The 24,009-nt window shown below is 38.0% G+C and overlaps 1 protein-coding gene across 2 annotated transcripts; it reads right to left on the minus strand.

Moving 5' to 3' along the window:
• Window positions 1-642: 642 nt before the first annotated feature.
• Window positions 643-21,479, minus strand: LOC131256525 (protein WVD2-like 5). Of its 2 annotated transcripts, none has more exons than XM_058257385.1 (9): window positions 21,189-21,479; window positions 18,517-18,842; window positions 18,099-18,434; window positions 17,896-17,954; window positions 17,652-17,729; window positions 17,422-17,521; window positions 17,257-17,328; window positions 17,008-17,118; window positions 643-1,323 (listed from the first exon to the last, which is right to left on the minus strand). In XM_058257385.1, exons 2-9 carry the CDS (start codon window positions 18,784-18,786, stop codon window positions 910-912), a joined length of 1,440 nt encoding a protein of 479 aa, XP_058113368.1. In that variant the 5' UTR covers window positions 18,787-18,842; window positions 21,189-21,479; the 3' UTR covers window positions 643-909. The 2 variants fall into 2 exon arrangements, with proteins under 2 accessions (XP_058113368.1, XP_058113373.1); XM_058257390.1 differs by having other exon boundaries at window positions 18,517-18,900.
• Window positions 21,480-24,009: the final 2,530 nt, after the last annotated feature.

The following is a 24,009-nucleotide window of genomic DNA, read 5'->3' on the forward strand; positions in this document are numbered from 1 at the left end:
TATAATGTTCTGGAATTAAACAAAAACATGACAAAGCAGTTCAACAACCTTGTTACAAACAAACACAAATTAAAAATTAAAAATTAAAAAGCAATTTGAAAATAGGGAGGGATATTTACCTTAAAATTCCCCAGCAATTCTGATTTTATCAAAAAATGCCTTGACGATCTGAATTTGCCACAAGGTGTTTTTCAGGGGTTGAAATAACCAAACGCCTCTTTCTTGTTTTTCTTGTTTTTTTCCCTCTAAAAGGTGTAACATCGAGAAATTGTGGGGCTCACATGGTGCAACCATGACATCCAAACTACCCAACCAATGCACCCTAGCATGATGATCAGAATAACCAAAACACAGGCCTATCCCATTGTCAGGTGGGCCACACCATAAAACAATATACAACACCCAAAAAAATCCAAATTCATGTGTCCCGTTTGATTATATTGATCACCATGATTTTTATTTTTTTTTCATCTAATCATCCAGGAGTGCATATGTCAAAAACAGACCACATGGGCCCCACAATTCTCCAGTTCACAACTTCTCAGAGAGAAATTTCGTTTCACTCCCTGAAAAGCAGCACATATTGGAATTGCAGTTTTGTCAAATGCATTATTTGGTAAAATATTTTTGTGCTAAAATCCATTGAAAATAATACAGTATTGCAAATTCAGGCACAAGTTCTAATAGCCAAATATGAAAGCACGCTATAAGCCCAGGTACCTCGCAGCGACTCTGAACAAAAAAATAACATCACAAGCCACAATACAAAATCCTCTCATGCCTTCGTCCATCTAAGACAATTTATCTCCAGTCTTATTGTCGACTTCTTTCTTATTTTAAGAAAAATGCAATCGACATTCCCATTAATACGCCACAATGGACATTCCCATTAATATGTCACACCCTCTTTCATTGCTGCTCTGCCGATGGCTCACCAGAAGCAACTACATTTACAGGCTCCTGCTCAGTGGGCTTTGGTTGCTCCTCGGTCTCGGCAGGCTCATCTGACATGGATTCAGTCTTGTTCTGTCCAATGGTAATAGCTGCCTCAGAATCCAGGTTCATTTCTTTCTGTGGTTGTTTGGGAGTGATTTCTGTTAGATTTTCCGAAGTTGATTTTTCAGAAGGCAATTTGGGAAGGGACTTTCGGTTTGGCTTCTTCATATGTGGGTGGGATTCTTTGGCAAGGCCGTTTCGGGAGACTTTCTCGTCAAGGCTCAACCGACCCGTTTGACAGGAGTGGCTATTGTTTCCTTCGGCTTCAGCTGTCGTAAAGCTCTTTGGACGCCCAAGCTTGGGTGATTTTGCTCTCGTTGGCGGAATCTGCATCAATGGATAAAAAGAATTCACCAATTGATAGAAGTTTTAAGCAAACCTCAGTACTGGGAATGCAGCTGAGATGGCTATTGTTTGGACAGGCCTCTGAGTACTGAGTCCAAACTTGGTTTTCAGGAAAAATTGGCCTGAGTTGATGACCAACTCAGCCAAATCATACTCCATTATTGGAAGAACGCAAAAAAATAAAAATAAATAAATAAAACAAAATCCCAAGCTGAGCCTGAGGCTTCAAAATTTTGGCCTGAGCTCAAAACCAGTTAACATAGAAATAGGCCATTTAATTTGATGAATGTGTGCTTCAGCTATGATAAATCACACACAACAAACATTCGGGGAAAAGATATGCTAGCAAAGATCAACAAGGTTGCTTAATATATGTGTGTGTGTGATCAACAAGGTTGCTTAATATGTGTGTGTGTGTGTGTGTGTGTGTGTGGAGAGATGAGTGTTGCTTTCTACACATACAAGAAACTAACTACGGAAGGTATACACAAACAAGGGACTAAACTTATGCAATAGGGTCAGAAATTAATAGTAACAAAATTGGAGATCTAACATTATTAGAACTGAACACAAGTAACGGGTGAATAGTTAAAAGACAATACCAACCTTAATTCTGAAGCCTCCCACATCTGGAATCCAGTTTAGGCATATCAGTGAGAGGAGCATCCAGTGGTTTCCATTGCTTGGCATTCCGAATGAGAAACACAGGACACATCCAAGCAATACACTATCAACATTGACTAATGATTGGGACCCGTGGTTCAAATCTCACTGGTCATGGCAATAGAAGTTTGGGGACAAAAGGCACATGTGATTTGAGGCCATCTAATGGAGAATTTTCAAATGGACAGGCCTAAAAGTTGAATTGATCCTGGGCTAGTAGCCATTCAATCAGTGACCATCATTTATAGAATAGCCAAAAGAAAAACTGATCCGATGACCATTGGAACAGTGATTGCTCATCCATGGTGGAACCTACAATCTCTGGTCAGCCTTCCTTGCATATATTATTCCATATTGATTGGGCTATCCTAATTTTCTTAGTGGACATCAAATGGATGTATGGTCAAAACTCCAAAACCAATGGGTGAGTGCCCATTTATTAGATGGCCATAATCGTTTGATTATTAGGGCACACCGTGGCCACCATCCTGACTGTGTATCTGTTGTGTGATTCCCTGTGAACGTGCATCATGCAGGGTTCTCACTGGTATACTTTAGAAATCCCCTATTGTTCCCGATAATTTCCTTAAATAAGAATAATGAGTTGCACAATCTTCCTGAATTTGAATGCCGTAACTACGATACAAGATCATATAACTTGGCACAATAATTGGTGAGCCTGTCTGCAGAGCTAAAACTTCCATGAGGATGAGAGCAATCCGACTGTCCGCAGAGCTAAAACTTCCATGTGGATGAGAGCAATCCGACTATCTGCAGAGCTAAAACTTCCATGTGGATGAGAGCAATCTGACTGTCCGCAGAGCTAAAACTTCCATGTGGATGAGAGCAATCCAACTATCTGCACAGCTAAAACTTCCATGTGGATGAGAGCAATCTTAAACTCCTATAGCCCCACTTAGATCGAAAGAAACAAAATGTCATCCACACCAATGTTCGAAATATTGGTATCGCGTTACGTATCGCATCCTTGGGATATAAATACGTATGGTTATCGCACATGATATATCATTTGTATCGGGTAATTTATCATACTTTTTGGGAAACATTGGGAAAATGGTAGAATTTTTCAATGAAACTTCAAGGATTGTTAGAAAAGACTTTACTACACACTTTTAAATAGAGTTGTACACGAGCAGCCTAAGCTCGGTAACTCGCTCGACTCGGCTCGAAAAAGCTCGACTCGACTCGGATCGAAATGCTGTTCGAACCGAGTCGAGCCATATTTTGGGCGCTCGGAACATTTCGAGTCGAGTCCGAGCTAGATGTATCTCGACTCGACTCGACTTTAAGTTAGTATATAAAGGATTTTTAAAAAACCCTACCCAGTATGCCCAAACTAGCAACCTTACCCGTTCTCCCTCCCTTTCGCCCAAATCGCCCCATTTCTCCCTCCAAATTGCCCAAATCGGCCGTCCGTCAGACTACATTTCCTTTTTCCAGCAACTGTTCGATGACATTTCTTTCTTCCAGCGTCTATCCGGACGAGCATTTCCTTTTTCCAGCGTCTGTCTAGACGAGCTCCGCCCAATACTCTCCGCCCGGCGACATTCCCTCTTCCAATGTCTGTCCGGACGAGCTTTTCTTCGAAAGTGAGTCCTATCCTCCACTCTCTCCATTTTTTCCCGGTCATACGAGTAGCGAAACCCATCCGACCAGCAACCATTAGCCGGGCTCGAACTCAACCGAGCCGAGCATGAGCTATTGTTCCGAGCTCGAAGGCCCAGCCGAGCACGAGCTAGGCAAAGCTCGGCTCGGCTCGGCTCGACTCGTGTACACCTCTACTTTTAAATCATAACATCTCAAAAAACAAGTGCATATATTAGGTCTCCTTTGTATAGGGTCATAAGTTATGTATTGTCTAACTGAACTAGTGCAACTGTATTCAAATTGAATGGATAACATTTAAAGTACATGTGATAATCATTTCATCAAACGCTCTTAAATACTTCGAAATTAGTCTCAATTAACAGCTGGTTAAAGGAAAATTTCAAATAATAATAATAATAATAATTTTTTATTAAAAAATAATTTTTATTTTCTAAACATTGACAAGGACTTAACAAATCAATAGATCAACCCTCAAACATGCTTGATTTCATGTTTGGCAAGCAACATTGCAAGCTTAGGAGACTTAAATTTCGAAATTAGAATGTATATGATGATCATTTCATCAAATATTAAAATATTCTTTTTAAAAATTACTTTTATTGTCTGAAAATTGACAAGGACTTAACAAATTAATAGATCAACCCTCATAAATGCTTGATTTCATGTTTGGCGTGCACCATTGCAAGCAATTTAGGAGATATTGGGAAACTTTCAAATTTCTCCAATATTCCCTAAATCGGACCACCTACACTCAAATTTTGAAAGTAGAATATATGTGATGATCATTTCATCAAATACTCTTAAAAACTTTGAAATTAGTCTCAATTGATAGTTGATTGAAGGAAATTTTCGGGAAAAAAAAAATAAAATTGGAGAACAAGAAGAACCAATGGATATCCAAGTGGGGTGTGGCTAACGGTGGGGTGTATACTAATTGTGGGGTGTGTACTGACATGCTAACCTTAAAATTTAAAAAAAAAAAAAATTAAAAAAAAAAAAAAGAACCAATGGATATTGAAATCGAATCTCCAATTCCATGATTTTTCATGCAAAACATGAAGAACCAATGGATTTTATAACCATTTGACACTAATTTAACAGAACTTCAAAAAAAAAAAAAAAAAAGGATCGAAAATTGAAAATGCTCACCGGATCAAACATGTGGGATATATAGGCATTACCTGTGCGTTTTGCATCACATAGGTGGGATACAAGATATATTGTGCGATATATCAACCAATGTCATCGATATTTAAAACGTTGATCCACACTTTTTCATTTGCCTTTTTTTTTTTTTTTGGATGGTTGTTGGAATATAAGGTACTGATAATGCAAATTATATTAAAGCACGGCGAAAATAACAATAGTCATAGAGAATAACAAGTGGAGACTACTATGGAAGACAGAGTGTCTAAGAACACTGTGCTTGGGTAGTATGTTGGCATTGGACTACCCTCCCTAGACATTAAAAAAAAGACAACTGGAATGCGAAACAAAACTTTAAAAGAGTCTAGCACCATGTACTTGAGTAAATCGACCAAAATGAAAAATTTTGCCACCCTGCCGAGCAACCAGTTACAATGTAAAGAATCATGGCTTTATATTTTTTGTCGAGATAGTGATTCAGATATTTGAGACAGCCAATTAGAATTGCTTTAGCATTGTCTGGTCCTATCAGAATTCAGTTCCAACATGGGCACAGAAAGCGAACACAAACTTGGTTTTCCAGATTCCAGATGTTGTAAAGGTTCCCACAGACAATGTTTCTCCCATTCTAGACCCCTAATCTTGTCATCAATATCTAAACCCTGAATTTGAGCCACCAAATTAAGGATTTTTTAATCATTACAAATTCCTCAAAGCGTGAATCTCCCTCCCTCTAAGGCTTCACTTCTACCTCAGCATAAGTTTTTGGCCTTTCGCAACAGATCAAAGTTACGGAGAATGAGAATAAAAGATCCATTTTGAAAGCAGATACCATGATTAAGAGACACTGAGGCCCATTTTCTCAAAGACTAATAATAAGATAACGAACATTTTATATCCCGCATTCCTTTCATTCAAAACAGTTTTAGATTCACAATCCATGGAGCTAAAGATCTCACATGAATGATGGTGTTGTAGATTGTGGATTATGGAAGTCAAGGAAAACAGCATTGGACCATTTAGGTATTCTAAGGAACTGTTTGAGGGCATTAATCGATTTGAGATAGGCCAATTGACAAGGAGATTCTGACGTTGTAGAGTAGGGTTGATAGGGACATTACGCACACACACGCGCCGCCCCTATGCACGCATGGAAGGAGAGGAAGGGCCCCACCGTCGATCTGACTCGATGACGACATCCAGGGAGGGCCTCCTAGTTAGAAAACGGAGTTTTGGTTCATTAGAGTAGGCCCGATAATCAAGTAAAGCCCATCAGGGGATCTCATGACCGGGGCTCACTAGTCGGATTGATTTCATATTTTAGGTTTTGCTTATTTATGTTATTTAGAACATCATGAACGCTTGAGATTTCTTTGATTGATTTTTATTTTAGTTTACTTCATCGCCAAGTAATAGGTTGCGCACATGACGAGTTTTTGAGGTATAAGGTTTGTCCTATAAATAAGCACCCCTTGTAGTTCTTTTGATTCATTCAAGTTTAATAAAAATTCGTGCGAGTTTTTTTCTACTCTCTGAATTTTTGAGTTGTGGAAAAATTCAAGTGGGTGCGAAGCCCTCCCTTTTCGAAGGGCTAAATTCAAGTGGGTGCAAAGCCCTCCTTTTTCGAATGGCTAAATTCAAGTGGGTGCGAAGCCCTCCCTTTTCGAAGGGCTAACTACCGTGGTGCGAAGCCACGTTTATCCCAATCTACCCCTCCATCTTATTTCATCCATCCTTCGATCATCTTCGCCTCAAATCCACTTGTTTTGCAGCTGTTTGTCTTTATACAGCCAGTTTCTAGAATCTGGCCCTACAAGAGGGTTGAAACTTCAACGAAGTACCGCGCCTCGACCGTACGTTAGATTACTATCAAAATTGGAGGGTTTGGAGACCCCCCCTGGTCAACCAAGGCTAAGAAGTCCCTTTTGGGATTCGGGCCTCCTCCACATGTGTGGCCCCCTACTGCACACGTGCGCCGATACCCTGCCCCGTTGTCCGTACGCGGGAATTGTCTTCTAGTTCATGTTTTCTCTTATTTTACCCTCTCATACCTATTTTTTCATAAACTCTAACCCTAGATTGCATTATCCTTAATTTATTTGCCCCTTTCCTCACCCTAGGGTTCCTTAATTTGAAATTGATGAATTCCTTGGATTAAGGATTGATTGTCATGCATGTGTGGATGATTTTTATTTCCCATTGAGTATTGTTTGGTTCATAATTTTTATTGATCCAGCCCTAGCCTGTGTAGGCCTGGACCTGCATAGATTTCCCTTAATTGAATGTTTGGACTTTCATGTGGGATATGGAATTTGTGTAATTGTTTCTGAACTAACATGACCTTAAGCTTGAAATCTTACACATCATATCTGAATTTCATGTCTTGCATCAAGGGTGATTAACATTCTCACTCACAACCATAGGAAATTAATGAAGTTATAGACATTGGCCAAGTAAAGAGATGACGAAAATGCATGGAAAAAATAAATAAATTCCCATGGCTGCATGTATATAATAACTTTGAACCAGCTCAGAAAAGGGGAAAAAAACACACACACACACACACACACCACACACACACACACACAATTCTCTAATCCATCAAAAAGACTGTAGTAACAAAGAACCCATAAGATTATTGGCTAATGAATGAACACCATAAGTAATCGTCTTTGGAGAAGCCAAAAAAATATAGCTTGCAGTAGAAAGATGAACCTACTGCAAGGAATTGACCAATGATTTGCTTGATGAAGTTATTATAAGAGAACAGGCTACTACAAAGCCCTTGACAAATCAAAAGGCATGAGACATAAATCAAGCAAGAGAAGGTTTTCAACAGGAGTTTCAACCCAGAGGTCATGGGTTCAAGTACCCATTGTGGTGGTGTGGGTGTGTGTTTAAAAAAAAATAAAAATTAAGTTGAGCAAGAGAAGGGAGTTGTAGAATTAAAGAATAGTGGATATCAAGATCATTCTAAATGATTTCTCAAAAGAAACAAATATATATATATATATATATATATATATAGAGAGAGAGAGAGAGAGAGAGAGAGAGAGAGAGAGAGAGAGAGATCATTTTGACTGTCAATTGGCTATGAAAGAGAGTCCAAGAGAGCCGACAGGAGGAAGATACATGAGGCATATGACAAGTAAACTGAAGCACATAAAAGAGGAGGCACCTCTCATGAGTTGAACCATTAATAGGGGCCAAACTGTCCATTCTGTGTCATTCACTAAGGTTCCGTACTTTCCATATTTCACTAACATGTTAAATTTATATTATATACATAATTTACATATTTTGTATATTAAACTTCAAGTTCCAAGTGATGGGAGAGTCAAAATATTCACATACAACCTTGTACATAACTTCAACTTTGAAATACAACATTTCTATTATGTGCTATTGTGCCACTTTGGTGGAACATCTGAGCTGTGAAAATTGTGGGACCATACCATGAATGCCAACTTAGAGGGAAAAAAAATGGAACAAGCCACTGATTAGGTAGGCCACACATTTAAGCAGATCACCAACTGAACATTGATTCAACGGTCTAGCCTGCCTGATTAATGGACCATCCTGTCTTTGGCCAGGGTGATTTTTATGATGCGTCCCACGTTGGGCATGGGGTATTATGCCTAAGTAACGTGTTGGCAGGAAAGCATTGTATGTTAAAATTCCCATACAATGTAGTACGAGAACATTTCCCAAGTCTTGTCAAATGGATGGCATAGTGGCTTTGTATGCTAGCATATCGAAAATGGATGCAATTGGGGATTTCCGTTGTTCACTTTATAGAAGGATGCTATGATCAGTGACCATGCCTAAACTAGATAGTTTAGTTCTTAGAAGGGTACCTGAAGAGTTGTCGATTTTGCTAGAGCATGAATTCAATGACGAAGATGTTTTATCAGGGGGCTAGAGATGCACAGGGCTGCAGCTCTGGGCCCACATCGTTTTTCAATGGCTTATTTTCATTCAGGAATTCCATACAAGGTTGAGGTTAAATAAAAGTTTAATACAACTCTTACTACTATTGTCCTAGAAATTAAGATTGGAACAAGTCTACAAGATTTTGGTAATAACACTTCTGTCTTTCAGTTAGAATAAGGAAGGTCATGTGATGCAAGCAGGAATGATGGCAGGAAGCATTCACTAGTTAATATTTTGCTTTTTGGATGTAAAATCTGGATGTTAATGATTTCAATCTAGAATTAGTAAACTCTGGATTTCTAAGATTTTTTTGGATATTTATTTTTGTAACTTGGCCTACATAGGCCATATGTATTGGAGAGTTGATGAATGAGATTAAAATGAAATGTGTGGGCTTAATAGGAAACATTCTCTTAGAGGGAGAAAACCCTAAAAAAATCAACATCTTTGAATTGTGTGCATTGTACAAATATCCTTTCTTATCTTTCCATCATTTTCCCACTTCAAATTGGTATTGGACCAAGTTCATCTGTGGGCTTGTATTAGACGATGGCGAGCAATGAGATGAATGTCTTGGAGGAAAAGATATGATCGTTGAGGGAACACGGAATGAATATTTCCGGTTGATTGGATAGTTTGACAACATCAAAACAACATCAACGAGTGCCTCATGTGCATGAAGGAGGCAACGCCCTAGAATAGAATGTTGGCAATTCTGATGGTGTTTCAATCGATCATCCTCACGATAGAAGAGATGACTAATTGGAGGATCGTGACTCATCTTATGATATAAAACTTGAGATGCCCAAGTTTAACGAAAAATCCGAGAATATCAAAGAAAAAAATTCAAAATTCATTAGGAAAAGCATTTGAAGATCCGACAGATGGAATGCTTGGTGAAAGCATCACAATCCTAGACGATACACATGAAGAGTCTACCTTTGGATTGATTGTGGAATCCCTCAATACATCAACGGATGGATTAGTTGATGGAACAAACGATGGATGGATAACTAGATTGACGGAAAGAAGATTCCTAAAGTTGAGATGAACACATTCGTTCCATCCCAAGGGCAATCAAAGTATGCAGATGATCGAGTGAAACGAGGAATGCACAATCGTGATTCCAACATTTGAGGCAAGTAGTCCTACGGAAGAAGATATGCAAGCCATACTAGAGGACATGAACCGCAGAGAAATGAAACAGGAAATGGCATGCTCTACCAATCCAACTGGTGAGAGAAATCTGTGGCAGGTACATTAACCTCCATCTAATCTTGCCAAATCCTGCGAAGGAGCGAGACAAAGGCAAATGACAGCAACAAATCGATACTGGCCAAACTCATGGATGAACTTTTTGAAGCCAGGGGGAATAATGCAAGCGGGAATAATCACAAGAAGGGTGCGATGAACATGGGGTCCCAAAAGCCCAATTTGCAGCTCCTATGGCCCATTTGGTCAGCCACAAACATGGAGTTAAGTTCAGAGTTTTTAAGGAGATATAGATCCCATGTATGGTTGTAGCTTGATGGTTCAGAGTCTTCATTTAGTAAGGATTTTGGAGGGATCTTTAATAGGAGCTTATGTATCATTAAGTCATTAGCAGTTTTCTATTTTGGGAGATTGAGTAAAGATTTGGAGGAATCTTTAACAGGATCTTATGTATCATTAAGTCATTAGTAGTTTTCTATGTTGGGAGATTTGTCTTGTGGAATCTTTAATAGGATCTTATGCATCATTAAGTCATTAGTTGCTTTCTTTTAGGGAAGATCTTTTAAGATTTTTAATCTTTTTGTATTTCCCTTTTTGGATTTGAAACTCAGAAGTCAATCTCTAGGATATAATTTGGATCTAAAATTAAGAAAGTTTAGATTTGTAAGATGATTGGAATTAGAAAAATGTGTGCGCTTTGGGAGAAATGTTCTCTTGTAGAGGAAGAAAACCCTAAAAGTAAGCCTCTTTGAATTGTGTGGTTTGTGCCTTTCTTTAATAACTTAAAAGTTAAAATTTATTAAAGAATCACAAATGGCAAAGAAATCCATCAAGGAAATGGATAAGAGTTCCCTATACAAAGATTGGATATATATAGAGCTGACTATGCAGTTTGCTTCTATTGGAACATGACAGAGGCTAATAAACAGAAAACGACAATGCCTTCTAATATCATGGAATATAACTTCTAGATCTCAAGGAGGAGGGTCTTTCCCGATACCCGCACTAAGGCCGAAGTAGAGTCCCTTCTAATGATAGTACCTTTGAACCGATGTGTGGAAAAATTGTTATTCTCAGTTTACTCTTTCTCATCCATCCGAAGTCAACATGCGTCTGGTTATATCGTTGAAGGTGGTCACATCTTAGATGGAATTACAACCAACAAATGCATTAATGTAAAGTATCAAGAGTAAGAAGGCTGGATCTTTTACAAAGCTGATATGGAAAAAGCTTATGCCCATGTAGACCCTATTTTCTCTTACTCCCTTGATAAAATGGATTTCAAGATACAGGGGGGGGGTGGTGGGTGGGGGATTAAGGAATCTATTTCCCCAGCATCCTTACTTACACTTGTGAATGGCTCCCCAGCTGGATTATTTGTAAGCTCAAGAGATCTACATCAAGGCGATCCACTCTGTTCTTTCCATTTCTCTTTGCAGCAGAAAGTTTCAGCATACTCCTGTGCTTGGCATCAGATCTCGAGTTCCTCAAACTTGAGGTGGTTAATCCAGAAGCCATCGATTTCCACCTTAAATTTAGGAGTGATAAACTAATATTGGATGATACCTATTTAAGCCAAGTGATGAATTTGGGCATCCTTCGCTGTTTTGAAGTGGTTTTTGGACCGAAAATGAATATAGGCACTAGAGCAATTGGCGAGGTTGCTCTAGCCATGATGACATTAGCCGCTTCACAAAATGACAAGTTCTTAAACGAGGATGATACTTAGGCTTCCCATAGGGGGCAACCACAAGGCACCGTTACTTTGTGATCCAATACTCCAATGGAAAAGAACATAACTTGGAAGAGCAGCTATTTATCTTTGAGAGGTAGGATTACTCTAATCAAATTTGCAATCGCAAATCTCCCAGAATATATCCTATTTTTCTTTAAGATGTTGACAGTGGTGGCAAAGTGGTAAAATCAGAAGGACAAACAAGTTCGTTGATAAAAAATCTAAACAAACTAACCATACATGTTATCTTGATTAATGATCTGGACCAGATCCATGGTCTGATGATAAACTAATGATATCAACAACCATCTAAACACTAAGGGGCCCATGGGATCAATCAAATGGTCTTCAAGTTCATACGATTTACTTGTTTTAATTAATTTTTAGGATTAAATTGAGTCATGACTTAATCAGTCTCCCTGTTGTATTTTCGTTGCTTTTTTTGTTGGCCACTTTTTGGGGCATCAAACAATGTTGAAATAACATTAAATTGCTTTCTTTTAACACCATATTGAGTTAGTTTTCAAGTGAGCCCAAGATCATGGAATTTTGATGCCGTTTGGGTGAGTTATTCCCAATTTACAAAAGGCGTTGTTACGAAATTCAAGGGTATTTTAGATTTTCATGAATTAGGGCTTTCTTTCTTTCACCCTAGACCCATATAAGCCCTCCTTGAGGGATGTGTGGGATTATAGTACACTGGAAATAAAGTTCTTTGAATTCAGTATTTCTTTGCTTTGGAAGGTCTGAGTGGGCTTTTGTGAGCTCTAGTTCTTGTCTAGAGGATTGTTGTGTTCTTGTCCACAATCTTAATTTTCTTTTCTTTGATCCATTTGCATCCTCAGCCGCTACATCACAAAGAATATTGACCATATACAAACTGACTTTTTGTGCAGGGAAAGAGAGGCAAGTCCTACAATTTATCTAATAAAATGGAAAAATGTTCAAAAACTATCTTTCAAAAAAACAAAGCAAAAAACTTTTTTTTAAAAAAAGGTCAAAAGCCGAAAAGGGATGGAGGCATATGGATTGTTTGAGGAAAGAAATCAAGGGCTCCTTACAAAAAAGGGTAGCAAATGGTGGTGGCATGTTGGGAGGAGACAAATGCACTTGCGGAAAGAAGATACAAGGTTTGGATGTTTGGAGGGCGATTAGCATATTGGGGATACTTTGGGAAGATCTTTGAGTGGGTGAAGAAACCCTTGCTTGCTTTGTCCTCGCCCTTTACTGTCTCTCCACTTGTAAAGAGGAGTGCATAAAAAATTGCAATAAACATATAGGCGGAACCATTATCTGGAACATCTTGATTCATTGGAATCTCAAGGACAAGGAAATAGTTTACTCTCAAGATCTTAAGGTGTCTTGGATGGGGCTTATATTGACATTAACGAGGCAGATCATATGATTTGAAGAGGAATTCGAAGCGTGTCTTCTTGTCTTTCTTGCTATCTATTAGACTGTAAGGAAGAACAACTGTGAGCCAAAGCTTGGGCATAACCTCCAAAGGGTAGAGGGCCAAAGGCTCTCACTTGGGCAGCAACTGCACACTTGATTAAATCACTCAGGAAACCTTTAACAAATTCTTTCACCATTTCCAGATATCTCAGATGTTAAAGGTTCCTGAGTGATTTAATCAAGGGTTAGTGGGCAGGACCTTTTGCTATTAGAGGCAATATCATATGGAGAATGGTGTCATTCGCCATTATGTGGGGCATGTGGAAAGAAGAAACATTAGCATCTTTGATAACAAAGTTTCTAGCGTGGATGCAATTAAATGGATGATTATTTCTCCCACTCCTGATTGCAACTTTGCAAGACTTGAGTTCAAAGGTGCCCCACAAAGAGGTTCATCCGAGATTGGAGGTCTGCCACTACTTGAGGGAAGAAATCCAGAGTCATTACTCGTCGGGAGCCCCAGCCACTCAGTTCCTGAAGTCTGATGAGTGCTCCCTTGGCAATCCAAGCCACTCCAAATTTTGAGGCATCTTATGGAACAACAAGAAGGATATTACCAAGTCTCTCTCCAGGCCTTGTAGTGTGACAGGCCCGAATGGGGTGGAGGCCCTCATGCTTTGAAAAGGTCTGCGCATCATTACCAATTCCTACTCCAGGCTGTTCGTTGCAAAGGGAGAAACCCAAAAAACACTATTTGATAGAATTCCAAAGGAGATTTGGGGTATCTTGGGATATCTTGAGAATAAATGGTCTAAACACTCAATATTTACGAAGCTGCGATCTGATAATAGGTAGGGTTTATTTGCACGAAACAATGCCTGTCTGGTCTCCAGGAAAACTCATCATATGTTCCCCAACCATTAAGGGTCCATAGCTGAATTTCACACTGGAATGATCCTAGTGTCCAACCACTGGTGGGATCCACATGCTGGATCTCTACCAATGATTGGACCTTCTCTAGTATGGTCAAAATATGGATCATCTATTTTCCTAGCCATTCATTACACAGTTCGGATCATTCGATAAAAGCAATGTTGTCGAAATCGTAATCGTATTGCAAATCATAATAGGAGTCAAATCGCAAATCGAATCATAAACCATACGATTTTTTATGATTTCTTTAAAAAATCGAAAATTAAGAAAAATCTAAATAAATCAGAAAAAATTAAAAACTCATAAATCATCCTTTTGGCATCAATATGCACCAAGTAATACATTGAAGAGAATATATATCATTTAATCTCTTGTAAAGAACAAAATAACATAATTTACCTTTTTTAAATGATTTTTTTTTCTTTTTACCTGAAAGGTTTTTCTAAACGACTCTTAAAGCCCCCACAAATTTAAAAACATGAAATGAAAGCCAAGTGAAGCTTAAAATAGAAGAGATAGTTTGAATCATAAATCAGGATTTGAATCGTAAATCGTAGGATTCAAATCATAGAATCATAGGATTCATATAAAAAGGTGGGATTCAAATTGTTTCGCTTAAGATTCTACTTCAATCATAAATCGTAAGATTTTGACAACACTGGATAAAAGTGATTTTTTAAGAGGGATGAGTTATCAAAGGTGGGATCCACATGATGGATGGTTTGGATCAATGATTGGACCTTTTTGAGTATAGTCAATAAGGACCATCCATTTTCCTACCCATTGATTGAATGGTCAAGATTATCTGCCCAAAGTGATTTTGAGAGGGATGAGCAATCGAAGGTGGGTACTACATTACAGATGGTCTTGATCAATGATCAGATCTTCTCTAATAGAACTAACACCGTCATCCATTTCCCTACCCATTGATCGGATGGTTAAGATCATCCAACCAAGGTGGGTTTAAGAAGAATGAGAATCCAATGTGGGACCGACATGTATGATCCAGATTAATGATTGAAACTTTTACTAGCACAATCAATATTGAATCATCCATTTCCATTTTTCTAGCCATGGAGGGGGTGGTTAGGAAGGGCAACCAAAGGTGCGGCCCACATGATGGATGATCTAATCATTGATCAACCTTTTTTAATATAATCAATAGGTGTTGTGCATTTACCTAACCATTGATTATATTGCTATGATGATCCAATCAAAGTGATTTTTGAGCAGGATGGGCAACCAAAGATGGACAGTCCATATCAATGATAGATTCTGGTGTAATCGACATGGATGGTCAATTTGTCTAGCCATTGAATGGATGGTTAAGATCATCTCATAAGTGATTTTTGAGAGAGATGGCAATCAAAGGTAGGCCCCGTATGATGGATGGTCTAGGCTAACAGCCGGTGCTTTTCTTGTATACTCAATAACACCTTTCATTTTATGAGCTACCTGACAAGTGAAACAGCCTGATTTTTTAAGCAGAAGATCTACACAAAGAAGCCACCTGATTGGAACTTCAGATCTTGTAAATGTGTGACATTGGAACATATGGATTCTAGGAATTTTCTTCTACCAAACAGTGAAATTCTAGATCCAAGGAATTTTGTTCTCTGTCATCCTAACAAGAAAATTGTGATTTCCGAATCTATGACTCCCTAGAAGCAATGGATCCAGGTTTTCAACCAATTCCAAGATCTTGGGATTTTATATCCAAATAGGCCCCAAGGGCTGGAGAGGAGTGGGAGATTCTACTGCAGAAGCAAGGCAGTAGTGATTTCCACAAAACACGAACAGGATTGCCTAGAAAGTGCTGAAGCGAATTAATATTAACTAATTTCAAACATGCATTTGTAATCACTAAAATATAGAAAATATACTGAGAAGATTGGTGTTTTAGGATTTTGAATATTCAGATACAAAATGAAAACACTACAGCAAGCAAAGTACACAGTTGATTAAGCTAAAGATATTCAAGTCATAACAGCAGTAGTTGGTGGATGAAGCACTTGCAGGCCTGAAATTAGGTAAACAGCAAGATTTTGGAACAGGGAGGTAATGCATTTCAAGGATCTAAATGGTACAAGGAGCATTTCATGTTTGCAGTCTCAACTAATAAGTTGTGATTCCTGGAATAGATTGCATAAATACTTATACTGTTCCAACTTCCACAACATGATGGACTTGGGTTCAGATACAGAATAGTAAGGATATTGAAAAATGAGAGATGCCCCAATGCTCTCAGAGCACTTTTAAGTTATAGTGTCCTAGTTACATTTGGTCACTTGGACAGTCCAATCATTTGATCTGAACACTCTATTACGTCCAGAACACATTTTATTGGCTACCATGCAAACATCACACTGATTGGATGATCCAATCATCCCTGGTTTGTACTTAGTCTTGCAACCACCCTTTTTTTCCGAGCCATGAGCAGATTTGCTAGGATGGCCTACCAAAGTGACTCTTTAGAATCATAAGCAATGTATGGTTGGCCCCAACAAATAAATTGATCAATTTGTTGATTGGACCCATTTTTGCATAAATGATCTTGACCAACATTAAAGGGGAATGATCGTAGGGTTACAATTGTCAAATTGGTGCAATGCTTTCATGGTAGCACATGAAAACTATGTTAGACCTAATGGATGGTCTAGATCAATCAATTGAATTGTCTGTGTCCCCCAATGCAACTAGGAGCACTATAACTTATATTGCTCTGAGAGAAATGGAGCACATCTCTTGAAAGATATAGGTAATAGTTATTTAAAGGCCCAGCTGTCATGACCAGCATGGCTACCAAAGAAATGGCAACACATATTGCATGTTCAATAATCCTAAAACTTATGAATGACACATCCTATATAATTTAATTTGTACACAAATGAGTGGGAAATTTATAACTGATCCAAATAATGTTTCTTGTCAGTTCCTTTTTTGTTTTGATAAAATCATTTCTTGTGAATACTGATTAAGTGGTATTATGCTGGATACCATAAAAGTAATGTAATGCTTACCTTCTTCAACTCCACTTTGGGAGGTGCCGGTTCCTGATAGAAACTTGGCATAGGTGTTGCTTTAAAAGTTAGGCTCTTCCTGAGCAGCTTAATCTCTGCCTCTTGAGTTTCCTGTGAAAGGATGAAGCAGAAAACCATTAAAAAAGGCACAGACTAGAAACAATCAAAATCATTCAATCCAATAAAGAAAAAAACAATCAAACTGTTAATCACCGCTCAGCTTGTAGATTAAAATTGAAATGGTACCACCTTAGATTTGGCCTGCATGGTAGTTTTCTCCACTTCCTTTGCATGAATCTTTTCCTCAAGCTTAGTGTAGAACTGTTTAACAGCATAGTGGAAATTTCTTCAGTTGATGAAGTGTGGAAGCTGTGAGGAATGACCATATACAAAACTAGTACATTTCAGACGAACCTCCTTCCTTTTCTCAGCCCGTTCATTGCATCTAAAATTAAAGCTATAGGAAGGAGTAGAGCCCACTCTTCGGGGTTGTGAACCTGCAGCAGTGGGACTTCTAAAATGTACTTAAGGATAAATGAAAAAACCTTCAATGGATTCTCAATCGCTAGATAAAATAGATATCAAAGAAGCCAAACAACTTGAAAAAAAAAAAAAAAAAAACAGTTTATAGTTATAAAGGATACAAAGAAGAAGAACGAGGGCGCTCTTCAACTTTATTTGGCATCCCCTGTTTCAGAGGCTTAAGATCTTTTACCTGCTCCCTGCATCAAAATAGCAATTTCTCACCTGTTGAATAGCTTCTTTCTTCCACTAGATTAATATTAGAGCTAATGGTATAAAAGAACATACGAATATCATGAAAGACCAATAAGGCTCTGTGAGGAAAAGAAGAGGGAAAAGTGTAAACCAGGATGGCAGAAAACATACTTCAGGCCTTCATGCTGTGAGATATTGGTGGGTGAAGATGATTTAGAGTTTCCAGACAACTGTAAAAAGAAAATAAACAATATTGACCACGATCATTACCCACAAAACTGATATTTTAAAGAGCAAAATATTGTCAAGAATGAACTTGATTTTACATTCTAGCTAGGCCATAAAGTGCAAAGTAAAGATGCCAGCATTTTTACCTTGGAATTAAGAGTAGAGCTTGGTGCAGATGTTGATCTTGCAGGCCCATTCAAATCAACACTTGCATTGCGTTCAACACCCTGCCTTCCATTAAATGAACCCCTGTTAGTTGCAAGGGCTGAAGACTTCTTTGAACGGGAAGTTGAAGTGAGTGAACCATTCGAAACAGAAGCAGTCTCCTCCTGCTTCCCATCTTTGCTCTTTTTCACCCAAGTCGCTACAGTACGTTTGGGGCTTGACGGCATCTCATTCCCAGAAGAAGATTTCTTGGCCTTCCCTTGACCCTTATGTGACTTGGAATGCTTTGCTTGATCAAGATCTTTCTTTCCAGATTCCTATACAAAACAAGGCCCTCAGATGCAATTCAAATTGAATAGACAAATGTTAATTTGTTAAGATCACTCAAAGGCATCTCACCTTAGAAACAGACACACGTTTTCCTTCCTCATGGATAATTGGCTGGCCTTCAACTTTCCCCATAGAAGATTGAACTGTTTCACTCTCTGCCAGATGAGATTTTCCTTCTGAATTCCCATCCAGCTGCCCAGTGTCTTTACTACTATTAAGAGTCCCATTCACTTTGTGCAAAGCTAAACCTTCCCCACCAGAAGAAGTACATTGGTCGAGAACACCATTTCCGTGATCCTTTGTGTTCCCATCATCACTTTGAAGTTTACCGTCATCCATTGTAAGTTTACAATACAACAAGCTCAGAAGCAGAGTTTTGTGTGTTCACAAAATCCCTAGAGAATATCACGTAACAAAGAAGTTATCAGCACATCACTTGCAAGTATCTTCCTCCTGAAGACAAAGGAAAATACAATGACTTGGAATTTCCCAAAAAAAAAAAAAAAAAAAACACCGAAAAGGGGAAAGCTCTTGTAAAATTCCATTGCGACAACGTAAAAAATGTGCTTTTTAGTAAAATATTGAATTCTTAATTTTAAACATCCTTTGTTAGGCAAATATTTATGTCAATGATAGTCCAAAGTTCTCTGGAACCAAACCAATTATCTGCTCAAAAGATAATAATATAAAAAGACACCATTTTAGTGAGAGAAGAATTCCATATATTATTTATAGATTAAACTCTGCTACTATAAGTAGCTTCCTTGCAAGAAAGAGATGATGGGGAGAGAAAGAAAGGCAAAGGAATGATTTTCTGAAAGTTACAATCAGATGCAACAAATCCTTTACACTTCTATTAGTTTTAAATGTAATGCCTTGTCAAATTCTAGAAAATCATATTCTTGAATTCCAAACTCCCTTAGTTATGTAAGTTGTTTTCGAAATTGACCAAAATTTCTTAAATAAACAACCAGAACATGAGAAAAAGCCAAAGATAATAATATAAAAAGACATTTTAATGAGAGAAGAATTCCATATACTATTTATAGATTAAACTTTGCTACTATAAGTAGCTTCCTTGCAAGAAAGAGACGATGGGGGGAGAAAGAAAGGCAAAGGAATGATTTTCTGAAAGTTACAATCAGATGCAACAAATCCTTACACTTCTATTAGTTATAAATGTAATGCCTTATCAAATTCTAGAGAATCATATTCTTGAATTCCAAACTCCCTTAGTTATGTAAGTTGTTTTCGAAATTGACCAAAATTTCTTAAATAAACAACCAGAACATGAGAAAAAACCATTCCTTGGAAGAGATTCAAACTTCCAAACACTAAAGCAGGATGTATCTTGTTTGACCACTACTAAGTTTTTAAGAAAATTTGTATGTATGGTTGGGATAATTGCATTATTTAGTTGCAAGACGGTGAAAGAATGGAGTTGGCAAGTCTCACTTTGTTACGAGCGAACAATACCAGTCACAAATCACGATAACATTCACTATGAGATGGACTTGAAACAAATCAACTGCAATCGTATTGAGAGGAACTAATATTTTTCATAGGAGAAATGTTTTAGATCATTTAGTTCAACATTGCTGAAACTTAATTACTGCAACAAAAAAGGCAATTACACATCCAAACACACCAATAACTTAACATGGAACCAAATTCCAAAGGCCCCAGCACATAACTTTTCAGTGAAACATCAGATTCTTGTACTAAATCGACAACCTTTTCAGTGAACATCCGATTCTTGTACTAAAACGACAACCTCTTCAGTGAAACATCAGATTCTTGAGCTAAAACATCAGTGGCGAAAATTTAATTTCAAAATTGTTGGATAGTTTCATAAAAGAAAGATGGAGATTCAGTGCCATCACTTTCATGATTTCATCTTCGTTATTAAGCACTTGACACATATGCGTGGCATCTGGGAATTTCATCTATTTGGCCCTACTGTGGATGGGTCATACCCCAGAATACACCACTGGATGATAATGGCTGCAAATTGGAAGAAATTTAGTTATTGCCAAAATGAATGATCTAAAAATTCCCACCAAGGGGGCAACATTAAAAGGCAAAAATTTCTCCAATCCATAGATTGGATCATCAGGCAAGTGTACTTTTGGGGGTATAGCCCATCGATAGCAGCACTCAACAGATCAATGGCCCAGATCTCCGTACAAGTGGGCCGCATGTACAGAGATAGTGTGCTCAATGGAAACTTAGACATACATGTTTAGTGGAGGATCCTTCCCTACTTAAAATCAATAACTGATCTAAATGCAATAACTGATCAAATTCAAAAACCATTGGCCCGAGACGTTTTAGTGAAATGTTGAATTTTCAAACAGTGAAAATCTTACAATCCGATCAAATTCCTATCGTTAAAAAAAATAAAAAAGTAGAATATTCAAATTCATACTCGGGAGGAAGATTCATTCTAAAGTTCGTAAGAAAGTTTATAAAATAAATCCTCTTTGCGGAGGAAATGCCATTTCAGCGGCAATCAGCTGCTAGGGCACCAAAGAAGGAGCGATTCCACTGCATTCCTAGGTCACAAATTTTCAAAACTTCTCCATTTCCGAAATCAGATTCCAGAAGAAATCAATCTGCCCAAATCGATTTATAAAAAAATAATAAAAATAAAAAATAAAAATAAAAATCAATTCCTGGCTATGGAAACTCAAAAGCTTGGATTTTGCGGGAATGGCGACGGGTATGAGCATCTTGCCTACCTCTATTTGAAGGGATCGAGCATCAAACCGGAATCCAAAGATATGAGAGAGAATCTGAGATTTGTCTTTTGTACAAGCTAAGGTGAGAGAAAGCGATGGATTGAAAGATGGGACAGTCGGATCACAGACGCCATGATCGTACGGATTCTCGAAGCAGGTGTCGCGAAGAAGAAGGGAGAAAGACGATTAGCTTTTTCGTTCGCCCTCTTTGGGCAGAAAATCGCTCGGAAGCTCCTTTTGTGCGGAAGCGGCTTTGAAATCCCAAAGGAGAGAGATTGAGAGACGGTTATACGGTTAAAATAACAAGCAAAATTAGAAAAATACGGTTTTTCCTCTATACTTATACCCCCGAAAATACTCATTTTAGACGGAGCCGATTGGAAGAATACGACAGAGCTAATCGGACTGTCCAAATCGTGAGCCCTTCTTTGGGTCCAGCATGTACATAGGTTTGCATTTGATTAATGGATCACCACCGTCATTCTTCGTATTTGGACTGCGGCCGCTCTCAACGGCTCGGATCCTAGAGTACCTGTCCCGATCTTACCTAGTTGATGACCCGGTTGTTGGGGTCAAATAAGAGCATTTACATGGTCGGATGGACCACCTTGATGGACGAATTAGATTGTACACACGTGTGCCCCTTTGACACTTATGTGATGTGTCAATGTCAGACTCATTCTGTTGCTAGATTAATTAATTTATATTTGTGATATTTTAATATTACTTAAAAAATTAGCTGGATCAACTCATATTTTATTTAAATCATGTCCATGACGGTGGACCCAACTCAACACCAGCCTAACCTGAATTCTCACGGGCCTAAAAACGGACCTGAACCCGACCCGATTTTTCTAAATAGGTGTGAAAAATCAGACCCTGGCGTGTAAAAATTAGGTATGGTCTATCGGGTGATTGCTGGTCCTGGCACTTGGAGAGGACCCTAGTTGCCCATTGGATAGCCACCAGTGGATAGGTGAGACTCTAGACTCACCAAAGATAATGGTACCCTTACTGTGGGGCTCACCTTGTTGTATGTATTTTGTATCTATGTCTGTTATTCATTTTTTCATATTATTTTAGGACATTATTTAAAAAATGAAATAAATCTAAAGATCATGTAGACTATAGCATAGGAAACTGTAGTGATCTTGGTGTATCTTGTATCCACACATGTCATTTGTTTTTCCATATCATTTTTGCCGTTATTTAAAAAGTGAAGCAGATCCAAATATCATATGGACCATAGCATAAAAAATTGCAGTGATTTTGATATATACCAAACTAGTCATCTATTTTTCCATATTATTTTAGCATATCCAAATATCAATTGGACTATAGCATAGGAAACAATAGTGATCTTGATGTATATATTTTGTATATTTTTTGTCATCTGTTTTTACATATCATTTTTAGGCCATTGTCTCAAAAATAAAGCAGATACAAGTATCATATGGATCATATCATAGGAAATAGTGGTGATTAACTATTAATGGGATACAAAAGTTTTGGATCAAGCTAATATTTGCTTCTTTTTTTTTCCTTCATATGGGCTTATGTGATATTATTAATAGATTGAATGGCTACTAAACTCTACGGAAATATTAAGGTGCACCCCAAGAAGCATTTTATGCCCGGTGTACAATCACCACTGTTTCTCATGGCTTCGTCCACCTAATAAATATATCTATTTCATTTTTAAAACAATGCCCTAAAATGATTTAGAAAATTAGATGGGCAGTGTAGATACAAATACACACATCATGGTCGGCCCTATAACATAGGCGCACCGTCTTGGATAAGGCTGGCGTCTCACCTAAACCACTCCCAGCCAATAATGGTCATCTGGCTCTTTCTTTCTTTTTCTTTTTAGCTTGTTCTTTTTTATCTTTACAGATGAACCCTGCAAGTTTTACCTAGGTTTCGTGAATCATGAGTTGATCTAGTGAGTCTTGTGAAAATGACTACAATGTAGTCTACTTCCTTCTAAAGTGGGTTACATTAAGGGTCAAATCATGTGGGTCACACCAATAGGTGCCCCCACGGATGTTTATATATGATTTTTTATGAATATTAGTGGCATGGATCTCATCTCACACATCCTTTCTCATTTTAAATTTACATAACCACCTCTTAAGTAAATATCATAACGTTGCAAGAATAATTAATATACATTTAATTTGTATATATATATTAGTAAGAAAAATAATCAGACCTCACTTAGACCTGATTAGATTCTAACCAGGTCTAAGATAGCGGACCGACCCAATCCCAACTTAACACAATTTTCTAATAGAGGCAAAATGAAGGACCTGGACCCAAACTGATTTTCTAAATGGGTCTGAAAAATTGGACTGGGACAAGTAAAAGTCGGACGGGGTCCATTGTTTAAGTACGGGCTTGAGCATTCGTAGACAGCCCTGGTTGCCTAGTTGAAAGCCATTAATGGCATGGCTATAATCATTCTCCTTTTTTTACTTCTTTTCCTTTTTGTTCTTTTTTTTTTCTTTCTTTTATGGACCCTACCCCTACGATCTAGATTATTGAAATACTGAATATTATAATATATCATCATATCCTCAGTTTGTTATCAAACCAACTATTGAAATAATCACGGATCGACCCGAGTCTTCTCATCTTCCTCTCTAAACCTACGAGCCCCACACCACACAGATTCCGGTGATGGACTATTCATCACAGAGGGACCCACTAGCTGATCCAAACCATTCCTAGAGAGACTTCAATGATAGCCATTTTCCGCCATTGTTTTGAATTATGTGGCCCATCTTGAATTCAGATCAGCCTCGTTTTTCAGTTCTCA

This window comes from Magnolia sinica, chromosome 1 (genome assembly GCF_029962835.1).
Source record: "Magnolia sinica isolate HGM2019 chromosome 1, MsV1, whole genome shotgun sequence".
NCBI lineage: Eukaryota > Viridiplantae > Streptophyta > Magnoliopsida > Magnoliales > Magnoliaceae > Magnolia > Magnolia sinica.

Excerpts from the sequence above, each read along its gene's own strand:
- LOC131256525 (XM_058257385.1), bottom strand. The coding sequence starts at position 18,786 with ATGGATGACGGTAAACTTCAAAGTGATGATGGGAACACAAAGGATCAC. Across the intron at positions 17,955-18,098 it reads GCTCTACTCTTAATTCCAAG|TTGTCTGGAAACTCTAAATC; the intron begins GTAAAAATGCTG and ends TTCTTTTTACAG. Across the intron at positions 17,119-17,256 it reads CCATGCAGGCCAAATCTAAG|GAAACTCAAGAGGCAGAGAT; the intron begins GTGGTACCATTT and ends ATCCTTTCACAG.